The following is a 12,976-nucleotide window of genomic DNA, read 5'->3' on the forward strand; positions in this document are numbered from 1 at the left end:
TATTAGCTAGGATTTTGTTGAGGATTTTGGAATCCATATTCATCAGGGATATCGGTCTGAAATTCTCCTTTTTGATGGGGTCTTTGCCTGGTTTGGGGATTAAGGTAATGCTGGCCTCATAGAATGAGTCTGGAAACTTTCCTTCTCTTTCTATTTTTAAGAAACAGCTTCAGGGGGCGCCTGGGTGGCTCAGTTGGTTAAACGACTGCCTTCGGCTCAGGTCATGATCCTGGAGTCCCGGGATCGAGTCCCACGTGGGGCTCCCTGCTCAGCGGGGGGTCTGCTTCTCCCTCTGACCCTCTTCCCTCTCGTGCTCTCTGTCTCTCATTAAAAAAAAAAGAAAGAAAGAAAGAAACAGCTTCAGGAGAATAGGTATTATTACTTCTTTGAATGTTTGGTAGAATTCCCCAGGGAATCCATCAGGCCTTGGACTCTTGTTTTTAGGGAGGTTTTTGATCACTGCTTCAATCTCATTACTGGTTATTAGCCTATTCAAGTTGTCAATTTCTTCCTGTTTCAGTCTTGGGAGTGTATAGGTTTCCCGGAAGGCATCCATTTCTTCCAGGTTGTTTAATTTATTGGCATATAGTTGTTGATAATAATTTCTAATAATTGTTTCTATTTCCTAAGTGTTAGTCGTGATCTCTCCCCTTTCATTCATAATTTTATCAATTTGGGTCCATTCTCTTTTCTTTTGGATAAGTTGGCCAGTGGTTTATCAATCTTATTAATTCTTTCAAATAACCAGCTTCTAGATTTGTTGATCTGATCTACCATGTTTCTGGTTTCTAATTCATTGATCTCTGCTCTAATCTTAATTATTTCTCTTCTAATGCATGCCTTAGGCATCATTTGTTGCTTTTTGTCTAGTCCTTTAGGGTGTAAAGTTAGTTGGTGAATTCGGGATTTTTCTATTTTTTTGAGTGAGGCTTGGATGGCTATGTATTTCCCCCTTAGGACTGCCTATACAGTATCCCATAGGTTTTGGACTGATGTGTTTTTGTTCTCATTGGTTTCCATCAATTGTTTAAGTTCTTCTTTCCTGGTTGACCCAAACATTCTTGAGCAGAGTGGTCTTTAGCTTCCAAGTGTTTGAATTTCTGCCAAATTTTTTTCTTGCGATTGAGTTCCAGTTTTAAAGCATTATGGTCTGAGAATGTGCAGGGAATAATTTCAGTCTTTTGGTATCAGTTGAGAACTGATTTGTGACCCAGTATGTGGTCTATTCTGGAGAAAGTTCCATGTGCGCTTGAGAAGAATGAGTATTCTGTTGTTTTAGGGTGGAATGTTCTGTATATATCTATGAGGTCCATCTGGACCAGCGTGTCATTCAAAGCTCTTATTTCTTTGTTGATTTTCTGCTTAGATGATCTGTCTATTGTTGAGAGTGGAGTATTGAGGTCTCCTACAATTAATGTATTGTTATCAATATGACTCTTTATTTTGGTTAACAGTTGGCTTATGTAGATGGCTGCTCCCATGCTGGGGGCATAGATATTTACAATTGTTAGATCTTCTTGTTGGATAGACCCTTTAAGAATGATATAGTGTCCTTCTCTGTCTCTAACTACAGTCTTTAGCTTAAAATCTAATTTGTGTGATATAAGAATTGCTACCCCAGCTTTCTTTTGAGTCAGCTGGCGTGAAAGATGGATCTCCATCCCTTCCCTCTCAGTCTGGATGTATCTTCAGGTTCAAAATGAGTCTCTTGTAAACAGCATATGGATGGGTCCTGTCTTTTTATCCAATCTGCAACCCTGTGCCGTTTTATGGGAGCACTTAAGCCATTCATGTTGAGAGTGATTATTGAAAGATATGAATTTATTTGCATCATGTTGCCTGTGAAGACCCTGTTTCTATAGATTGTCTATGTAAATTTCTGTCCTATATCACTCTTGGGGTCTTTCTCCTTTTATAGAACCCCCCTTCATATTTCTTGCAGGGCCGGCTTAGTGATCACATATTCTTTCAGTTTCTGTCAGTCCTGGAAACTCTGCATCTCTCCATCCATTCTAAATGACAGCCTTGCCGGATAAAGTATCCTTGGCTGCATGTTCTTCTAGTTTATTACCCTGAATATGTCTTGCCAGCCCTTTCTGGCTTGCCAGGTTTCTGTGGATAGGTCTTACATTATTCTGATGTTCCTCCCTCTGTATGTAAGGAATCTCTGTATAATCTCCTTTTCACACACACACACATATATATATATATATATATCATGTCAATAAAATATATTTTTATTGACAACTTTTCATGTCAATAAAAATATACTTCCAAAACATCAGTTGCCAGTCAGATACATCCTATGCTATCATACTTTTATCTATAACTATTACTGCTTAAATAATGGAGAAATATATAAATCATCTTATATTTTCATCATAACCCTGATTTGCCATTTGCTCTCTACTCTTAGTATTTTTTAATATATTCTCCAGATATATTTTATGTGTGTTTGAATATAATTTAAATGCTATATATTCATATGTAAATATGTTTATTTAAAACTAAGTAACATTAGGGGCACCTGGGTGGCTCAGTCAGTTAAGCATCCAACTCCCCTTTTTTTGGCTCAGGTCATGATCTCAGGGTCATGAGCTTGAGCCCTGCATCAGGCTCCGGACTCCATGGGGAGTCTGCTTCTCTTTCTCTCTCTCTCCCTCTCCCTCTGCCCCTCCTGCCACTCGTGCTTTCTCTCTAATAAATAAATAAATCCTTTAAAAAATAAATAAAACTAAGTAACATTATATATACTATTTTATGCATTTCTTATTTGTATATCACAATCTATTTGCTTTTCTTTAACTTCATTGTTGTTGAACAACTTTGGATGTTTGATTGCCATTGTTTTTCACCTTTGATTTATTTGTTAATAAAACTGAACATCACTGTTCTACTTAGATTCGTTTTTATGTCAGTTATATTACTTATATGCCACCAAATTATGTTTTAATTATTTCTTTCATTTTCTGATGGCTTTAAGTGTATTGTGTTTGGTGATATTAAAATTTTAATTTCCCCATATTATTCCAAACAAAGTACATCATATTTCACTGTAAAAATAGTGAAAGGAGCACTGGTATACCTTTTTTTTTTTACTGCTTTTTCAAATATGCAGATATATTCCTTCATTTTTTTTTGGTATCTCTGACCTCCACCTTAACCTTTTACACATGCCCTTACCTGCATTTTCTTTCTATGATTTGGCGAGTTGGTAATTAAAGCTTAGTTGAGGCAATACAGTGTCCTCCCTGTAGCCCAGTGATGTAAACAGATTATTTCAATCACTAAATTAAAATCCAGGGAATAGTTAGTGATATCAACAAGGTTCAGTTTACATTCTTTAAATGGGATTAATGAGCCCAATATAACATCACTGTTGTGAGAAGACAAAAATTATGGAAAACGTCTAGCCCATGGCAGGGTTTTGTCAATTGTTACTTTCTGTCACATCCCACTTCCTCTCTCCTGTGAAAGAAATTACTTTGGCATTCACTTAGTAGCATTACTGTCATAGAGGCAATGATAAGTGGAAAAGGAAGAAAGGAAAGTATGTGCTCATTATCATAATGTATGACTGATATTTGGTGGCATTTTTTTGTGTTATGACACATCACCAAATGGAGCTGTGGAATGCAGAGAAAATTAACTACTTTCTTTTATTTCATGCATTATCCTCTTCCCCTTTTTACTGTTTGATTGAACAGCAGGCACATAATTTTCCATGGAGCTTAAGAGGGCAGAATTAATTCCATAATTTAATAAATATTTGTTGGTGCACTGTTGGGGAGAATGCAAACTGGTGCAGACACTGTGGAAAACAGTATGAAGGTTCCCCAGAAAGTTAAAAATAGAACTACCTTATGATCCAGCAATCACACTACTGGGTATTTACCCAAAGAATACAAGAATACTAATTTAAAGGGATACATGCACCCTTATGTTTATAGCAGCATTATTTACAATATCCAAATATGGAAGGACCCCCAAGTGTCCACTGATGGAGGAATGGATAGAGAATATGTAGCATATATACAATGGAATACTTGGCCATAAAAAAATAATGAAATCTTGCCATTTGCAATGACATGGATAGAGCTAGAGAGTATAATGCTAAGCAAAATAAGTCCTTCAGAGAAAGACAAATACCATATGAATTCACTCATATGTGGAATTTAAGACACAAAACAAAACAAGCAAAGGGAAAAAAATAAGAAAGAGAGAGAGAGGCAAATCAAGAAAAAGACTCTTAACTATACAGAAGAAACTGATGATTACCAAAGGGGAGGTGGGTAGGGAGATGGGCTAAATAGGTGATGGGAATTAAGGAGTACACTTGTTGTGATGAGCACAGGAAGTGTTAAATCACTATATTGTACATCTAAAACTAATATAACACTGTATGATAAGTAACTAGAATAACAATAAAAACTTAATATTTATTGAATGCTATAGTCCAAAGACAGGAAATTATAACTACCACACAGAGGTCAGGGGACTGCAGAAAACTATTGTTAATCTTATATGTCCTCCAGAGCCTTTGGGTATAAGACTTGTGGAAGAATGCTAAAGTCACCACAAAAATTCATGTTTTATATCTTTTGGAATCCATATAAAGAATGGCTTTTATCCCCATTCTATTTTAAAATGTCATACAAATGTATATCATCAGTAGGACCTAAACCATATTCAGAATCCTGCTGGCCAAGAAATCTGAGAAATGTAATTCATAGGCTTCCAGCTTCTGCAATACAGGGGAGTGCATAGAAGGGGTACAAAGGCTTCCCAGTGCTGGCTGACAATATCTGAAAAAGTCCTCTGAGTTTTATTCCTCTAACATTTCTGATGATTTTTTAACATACCAGATTTCCTATATTAAATATTTTCTGTTTAAAATACCTAGTGCAACTGGGTATTTACCCCAAAGATACAAATGTAGGGATCCAAAGGGGTACATGCACCCCGATGTTTATAGCAGCAATGTCCACAATAGCCAAACTGTGGAAAGAGCCAAGATGTCCATCGACAGATGAATGGATAAAGAAGATGTGGTATATATATATATATACCATATATATATATATGGTATATATATATATAACGGAATATTATGCAGCCATCAAAAAGAATGAGATCTTGCCATTTGCAACGACGTGGATGGAACAGGAGGGTGTTATGCCGAGCGAAGTAAGTCAATCAGAGAAAGACATGTATCATATGACCTCACTGATATGAGGAATTCTTAATCTCAGGAAACAAACTGAGGGTTGCTGGAGTGGTGGGAGGTGGGAGGGATGGGGTGGCTGGGTAATAGAGATTGGGGAGGGTATGTGCTATGGTGAGTGCCGTGAATTGTGCAAGACTGTTGAAACAAATAATACATTATATGAAACAAATAATACATTATATGTTAAAAAAAGAAGAAGAAGATAGCAAAAGGGGAAGAATGAAAGGGGGGAAATCGGAGGGGGAGACGAACCATGAGAGACGATGGACTCTGAAAAACCAACTGAGGGTTCTAGAGGGGAGGGGGGGAGGATGGGTTGGCCTGGTGATGGGTATTAAAGAGGGCACGTTCTGCATGGAGCACTAGGTGTTATATGCAAATAATGAATCATGGAACACTACATCAAAAACTAATGATGTAATGTATGGTGATTAACATAACATAATAAAAAAATAAAAATAAATAAAAAATAAAATAAAATACCTAGTGCAGTTTCTCTTCTGTTGACTAAATCCTGAGTGATGTACACTCCCCAAAGATTTTGATTGATTAGTTTTTATACAAGAGGATGGTGATTCATATTTTGAGAAGCAATGTTTTTGAGGGATTTCCTCCCCCCTACACACAATATTGGAAGGGATAAAATTACATTCCCTCTTTAGGCTTACCTTGTCCTATTGGCTATTTCAGTGGAATATTTCTTGTGTGTGATCTATCCAGTAATTTCTTTGATGAGTAAACATTGCACTAACTTCCAGAAGGACAGGATAGAAAATTAGAGAAACCATTCAACACCTCAGGTAATCTTGGGTAAATTACTGAACCACAAAACGGAAAAGACATGTTCCTGAGAGTCCAGCATTCCAAGTCTTCAGATTTGGTAGTCAGAAATGCACAGCCAATACTGCCAAATTTTCAGTGCTTTTAAGAAACTTTTTCTTGGCATGAAATGACCCTTTCAAATATTGACAAGGAAGTAATAAACAATTTTACTGTTAATCAAAACATATCTGTGTGCCAGACCTAGGGACTTAGGGACCTAGCCCGAGGAACCACTGGTTCATGACCTTGGCTCTAGGACTTTACTGTGCTGGAGCAGAAGGATTCAAGAATAAAACGAATTGTCTTTTGTATCAAAATGTTCCCAGGCTATGGAGAAGAAAGGCACACAATACTAATATGCACAGGATATAGGGGCAGCACAGAGGAGGGTGGAATTAAGTCTAAGTAGGACAAAACAGGTTACTGGAGGAAGTGATGTATTATCTGGGTTTCAAGGGGTGTATAAGGGCTCATTAGACATGTGCCTAATGTGGGGAAAAGGGCATTTCAGGAAGAGGGAACAATATATACAACATTGCATAATGAAATGACGGTCTTCATAGGAATCTGTCATTAATTTAATATTGCTGAATCATAAAATAAGAGTGGTGATGTGGGGGCAGTGGAAGGGATTCAGATCAGAGGAAAGGAGACCAGTAAGAAGCCATAGTTCTGACAAGAGATGATGACTTGAAATAGGGTAATGGAAATGAGACTGGAAAGGAGAGCATACCCAAGAGAAACTTTGGCACAGAAGCACCAGGACACATATCCATCAACAGGGAAATGAATGGGGTATTATACAGCATTAAAAGTGAATGAACTACAACTACATGGATGAATCTTAGAAACAAAATGTTTAGCAGAAGAAAAACGTCCCAAAATGCTACCTAGAAAAAGATACAAAATGTTGCGAAATTTAAAACAAAAGTAAAAAACATTGTTTAGGCATCATGTATGTGATAAGAATATACGTAACAAGAGCATGGAAATAATAAATATAAATCAGGATATTGGTTTCTTTAGGAGGGCAGTTGGGGGAAAATGTTGAGAAGTTTTAAATTATCAGTAATATTCTAGTTCTTTGGTTGGGTACCAGATTCACAGGTTTTTACTGTAATTTAAATAGGTAGATGTATATATAAGTAGTCGTTTACGGCCCCATGACGAAAGTCATGACCGAGTATTCTGTTTATTTCTGTTCTCTGTACAAGAAAGAAATATTTTGGGGGTGAAATCAGTTGGTTTCCAGACATTTTTTTTAACCTTAAATTGGTTTTAGATCAGCTCCTCCAAAGGAAGAGGCCTCACTGTGTGAGGCCCACGTGCTTTTGCATCCCGCGCTTTTTGCCCTTTGCCCTTGGCCATCATCGCTTCCCCTCCAAAGGGAAACGGGTGACGCCAAGCAGTGGGGGAGGGGGGAAGGGCAGCCCGCGGGTCTAAAGCGTTCCTATTGGTGGGGAGAAGGAGCGAGAACGAAGCTCAAGCTGAGGCGTGGAAAAGAGGGGCGAAGGGGGCGGGGCTAAACGGGGGGCGGGGCTAAAACGGCTTAACGGGAGCGAGGCGCAAGTGCAATTGTCCGCGCCTCGCTGCGATGGCGGCGGCGCCGAGCACAGTCGCACCGCTGGCGGCGGAGTCTTCCCCTCAGGAAGCTACCGTCTCTGCCGCCTCCTCCTCCTACACCGCCTGCGCGGCGGCGGCGGTGGCGGCGGCAGTGATTGTGCCTGCCTCCTCCGCCACCTCCACCCCTGCCAGCCCGCCTGCCGGTGGCTGTGGCGACGGCGGCGGCGGCTTTGGCGGCTCCACTATGGCGGCGGCGGGGAGGGGGGGCAGTAGTTTTAAAGTAGACACCCGCCCTTGCCTCAGAGAAGGTGAGTTCCCGTCCCGGGGTGTGGGGGCGGCCCCATCTCCTTCGCTGCCTCTCTTCAGCCCGTCCGGGATCGGACTGGGCGCGGTTCGCCACCGCCCCACCCCCCACCTGCTGTGGCGCAGTAAAGGCCAAGCTCGCCCCGCCCCGCCCTGCCGTAGTAGCCCCGAGTGTGCAAGATGGACCGAAGCAGAGAGGGGCTTCCCTACTTCTACCCCCCCAAAAGGATGGGGGGGTCCCCAGGAAAAGAAGCTGCAGGTATTCACAAGGCAGGAGTTTAAAGGGAAGAAGAATACCACATAGTTTTTCTCCCAGCCAGGGTGCCTCAGGATGGTCTACGAAGCTGAGGTGTGAGTTGGTAAAAAGAGAGGGGGCAAGGTAGAAGTGCTGTGGAGCTGGAGGGTCAGGGAAAGGGAAGGGGGACTGATGGAGAAAGGGAGCAGAGATAAAGAAAAGGCCGAAGAAACAAGTAAGAGGGAGGAAACCCGTTTGGTGAAATTCAGCATCCTGCAGTGTAGAAACTTGCAGTAGGATATTTAAAGAGAGAGGAGGTTAGGAATTTGGGGAGGTTAGAATGTATACTTGAGCTTTAAAGTAGGAGCTGTTAGATTTTAGGATCATAGGGTCTGGTGGAGGGGGTTGTACAAAGAAAAGAATAAAGGAAGAGAGTGTGGTAGAAGCACAGATTTCAGAAATCACTTTGGAGAGTTTTCTTTGGCTATTTGAGGGTGTGATCTTGTAGAGCAAGGTTTAGGGGCCCATCTTTGAGATGGTTTTGATTTTAATAAGTGCTGTTGTACCTACCAACACATACTACTCCTAACATAAAAAAGATATTTCTTGACGATTTCAGTAATAAGTGGTTTCTAGTTCACACAAAATACTATATACTAGTAAACAGCCTACTAATAGCAAACTGTAAAATTTGCCATTGAAATGTGTTTTAAAGCAGTGTTTGGAAATGCTTCTTAGATTGTTGAGACTGATTCCACTACAGAAGAGCTCAGTAAAGCATTTTGCCATCGTCAATTTCGTAATTAATTTCCAGTATTTGTGTGTTACCTTATATTGCTAACTTGCCTCCAAAGTGAAAGACGGGGACACCAAAGTGGAGTAGAATAATTTAAGTTCCTTTTTCTTAGGAGGACACCCCATTAAAATTACCTCATAAAAAATGATTTTCTCTTCACATTTTTAAATGGTACATCCCTCTGTGGTATTTCATAACTTGTCACACCTTTCACTTTGGAGGAATGGCAAAGCAGTAAAAAAAAAAAAAATCCTTTACAATATTGGTCATAGGCACATTACATAAATGCCACTTACTAAATATGGAAGTTAGAAATACACTGTGATATGGTGATATCTTTTTATTTATTAACTCTCTTACTGAAGGCAACCTTTGAAAGACTGTAGTGTCTTTAGTCAGCCTGGATTTGTACAGTTGTTTCAGGATGAAAATATGAAATCTGGATTTTTTTGTTATTATACCAAACTATGTATAACTAGAAAGAAGGAGAGAACAGTTTTTAGAGGTGGTCGAGATCACAGTTCAATCTCGCTGTCATGGCCTTTCCACAGTAAGCTTTAGGACCAGTATCTCATGGGTATCTCATGGAGCAAATGGCTTTTTGCCTGTCTCTGTGACTGGCTTGGTTATAGTATCTTTGAATTTATGTAGGTATTGAAGGCTTTACGAGAGAGAAATTCATAAAGTAGTAGCAATACCCTGTATATACTATTACTAGCTGGCAAAATGAGGAGAGCTCTAGCATAGGAGTCTGGTGCAGTGAACTTAGGTTCTGTTGTTTATCTACTAGATTTTGTGACCCTGAACAGATCACAAACTTCCTGGATTTGGGTTTTGACATTTCTGAAATAGAGGTATTGGACCAGCCATGCTCCAAGGTTGATTTCAGATCTGAAAGTATGAACCATGATTTTGCAGTTCTGCATTGATACTCTCGATGGCATTTCCATGGCTGTGCATTAGGACAGTAATTCATAAGCCATGAGAAACTTTGACCATAGTTATCATTTGACATTCAGTGAGTGATGAAATCTGTGTTGTTAGTGTTGAGACCATTTACTAGGATATGAAACCAAATATAATTGCTACCTAAAAATTATCTCTTACCATTTCATTTTAGGTAAATATCCTTCATTAACTGTTCACTCCAAACCAAAACTCTCTTCTTACCTTTCCACTTAACAAAAGATAAATATGTGATATAGTACACTATCCAAAACATTATTAGGTCACAAAAATATTTTTGTTTAAATATTTATAAAGACTATAAATGGTTGCCAGTTGTATGATAGTAGATAAAGGAGAAGAGAGAAAAATGTTGCTTGATGGTGTGCCAGTATCTTTTGCTTGTTTGTTTTTTAAGCCCTGGTTAGAAAATCGGTCTAAATAGTGACAAAGAATTGTCAAGATTCCAGTTATTAAAAGTCCACTCCAGATAGGACCATTAAAAGTGGTTTGATCAAGTATTTGCTGAACTATTTTCAACTATAGCCAACATCTTTCTTGGGGTTGGTAATGAGCAGATGTCAGTGGAGATTAGAAATTGCCAAGCAGGGGAGATTAGAAGCTTTTGAGGTTACAAATGGCAAATTGGGTAATAAAAACAAAACAACAAACAAAAGAAATGCCAAATAAATGGACATATGACAAAACAGATACCTACCCAGAATTCATGGAAAGGAGAGTCATGAGATTTTGTAGGACACTTCATATTTCATTCAGTAACATTTTCAAAAATGTTTAATGGCTCAAAAATGAATTTTCACCCAGTATTAATGTTCCAGTGTAATCATAGTAAAAATCAAAACAAAAACAAATCCCTTTTATTTACCTCTTCTTTTTAAGAAAAAATAAATTAAGTGGATTCTGTTTTAGATTGGAGGATTGCTGGCTTTTTATTTAGTTAATTATCCATTTGCATAGCAATTACCTAACAATTACCTTTGTCTCCATATTATTCGGTAAAGTTTCAAGTCCACCATAAGAAAACCTAGTTAATGGCCTTTCCTTCATTTACTCAGGAATCATTTATTGAACACCTGTATGTGTGTGTGCCAGGCACTATGCTCAGTGATGAGGATATAGATGAATTAGACACAGCTATATTAAAGAGCTCAATAGTAGTGCTTGGTAGTAAAATTATAAAATGAACAAATAAATAGGAAAAATACAATTTTAAATATCACTTGTCGAACTCTTAAACTATCAGGACTGACCCATTGTTTATTATAAACCTGTATTCTACCCATGGTGTCTTATATACTACAGGCACACTAAAACACATTATTATAAATATGGTATCTAGGAAGGAATAATTAGCAAACTGTTAGAATTAATTTTTAATTCTTTACATTTGGCAGGGTGGGGATGTCTGGAGAGAGGTTAATGACCACTGGTTAGTTTCTGACCCTCTGTCTTTAATTAGGTGTCAATATGTGATAATATTGACTAAGCATGCCCCTTCCTATATTCATCACGTATCTGTTAGGGTAGGAACTTTGATTCTTTTCCACCTGAAACCAGTCTTGTAGATCCATTCACATTTACTAACCTGTTGGAATGAATGGCATGGTGGCTTTCTGACACCAAGTAGGTATGGGATCAAGTAAATTAATGGATATACACAGTACTTGAATTCATTTTATAACTTCACAAGCAGACAGGACTCCAGAGCTAACTAGCCACAGAGTGCTTATATTATGAAGGTCAGGGACTTAGTTTAAATAAAGACAAGGTAAATATTAAACATATAACTAGTACTCCCAGTTATTTTATTAATTACATTGGATTTTGTAATTGTTAATATGCTATAGGAAAGCCTTCATTATTTTTTTTTTTGTAAGAATCTGTGTAAAATAGCCAAAACTTGCCAAACTTATAGGTCAGGTACTAATTTTATAAACTGAGAAAGTAAGGATACTAGATAGCATTATAACTGAGTGTTCATAACGTTCACGGGTACAAATCTGCATTTCTGGCACAAATAATATTTCTGAAAATTCCTTAAATGGGTTGTGACATTTAGGGGGAAAAAAGAGTTAAAACACCTTGGCAAGGTTAACATGATCCATTTTCCACTATAACTTAGTGTTGAGCTCTGTTTATCTTTCCTTTATATGATGGCATTAAAAAATTGCAAAGGTCAAGTCAGCTATTAAAAAATCCTTTTAAATCAAAATGTTTGAGGGAGGCTATCTCAAAAGGTGTAATCATGGAGAATACAGCACATATGCTCTTTGCAGAATTAAGATGATGATTTTTCTGGTTTATTAACTTGACTTTATATTAACCTGACTTTATATCTGTGACTGGTTTATTAACTTGACTTTATAACAACCTGACTTTAAATCTGTGACTAAGAGTGAGATTTATGTTTATATGATTGCAGCCAACTCTTCTAAGGTTTGCTCCATTCTTGTCACTTCATTAAAATAGGATGCAGAGGTTTTTTAGAATGCTATTTTTTTTTGCAACAAGATCAGTTGGACTGTGAAATTCCCACTTCAACAAAGCATTAAGACAATTAATAGCTAGTTATTGCTATAAACATCTGATGGGTTGTCTTGAGGAAGAAATTTGGTCTTTTGTACAACTAAATCTAATTGTCATGCAACAAATGGAAGTAAGATTCATTTTGTTAATTATAGCCATTTATATATAGAATCATCTACTTTGAATAAGCTTAAACTTCTTATCAAGATAACCGAAAAACATTTAATTGGAGTGAACAGAGAAAGTTCTCATACTTAGAACTGAAGGGATGTTACGATCTTCCTTTCCTCAGAGATCCTGTATGGTTGTTTTTTTGGAGTTTGTTTGTTTGTTTTTGAGAGAGAGAGAGCCCGTGCATGCATGGTGCCTGGGGAGGGGGGTAGAGGCAGAGTGAGGGAGAGAATCTTAAGGAGGCAACCCCGCCCAGTGCAGAGCCCAACACAGGGTTCGATCTCAGGACCCTGAGATCATGACCTGAGCCAAAATCAAGAGTCAGACACTTAACCAACTGAGCCATGCAGGCACCCCAGATCCTGTA

General features: G+C 38.3%; 1 protein-coding gene across 6 annotated transcripts in view; it reads left to right on the forward strand.

Moving 5' to 3' along the window:
* Positions 1 to 7,598: 7,598 nt before the first annotated feature.
* Positions 7,599 to 12,976, forward strand: part of ZMAT1 (zinc finger matrin-type 1) — a 36,821-nt gene continuing 31,443 nt past the window's right edge. For 3 of the 6 annotated variants that reach the window (XM_081808509.1, XM_081808510.1, XM_081808511.1), the window contains exon 1: positions 7,599 to 7,920. In XM_081808509.1, the coding sequence (XP_081664635.1) occupies positions 7,644 to 7,920 (277 nt within the window). In that variant the 5' untranslated portion in view covers positions 7,599 to 7,643. The remainder of the gene's footprint in view (positions 7,921 to 12,976) is intronic. The other 3 variants (XM_031032812.2, XM_031032813.2, XM_081808512.1) reach the window with 2 other exon arrangements.

Source organism: Leptonychotes weddellii, chromosome X (genome assembly GCF_054177405.1).
Source record: "Leptonychotes weddellii isolate Sample4059 chromosome X, ASM5417740v2, whole genome shotgun sequence".
NCBI classification, from domain to species: domain Eukaryota; kingdom Metazoa; phylum Chordata; class Mammalia; order Carnivora; family Phocidae; genus Leptonychotes; species Leptonychotes weddellii.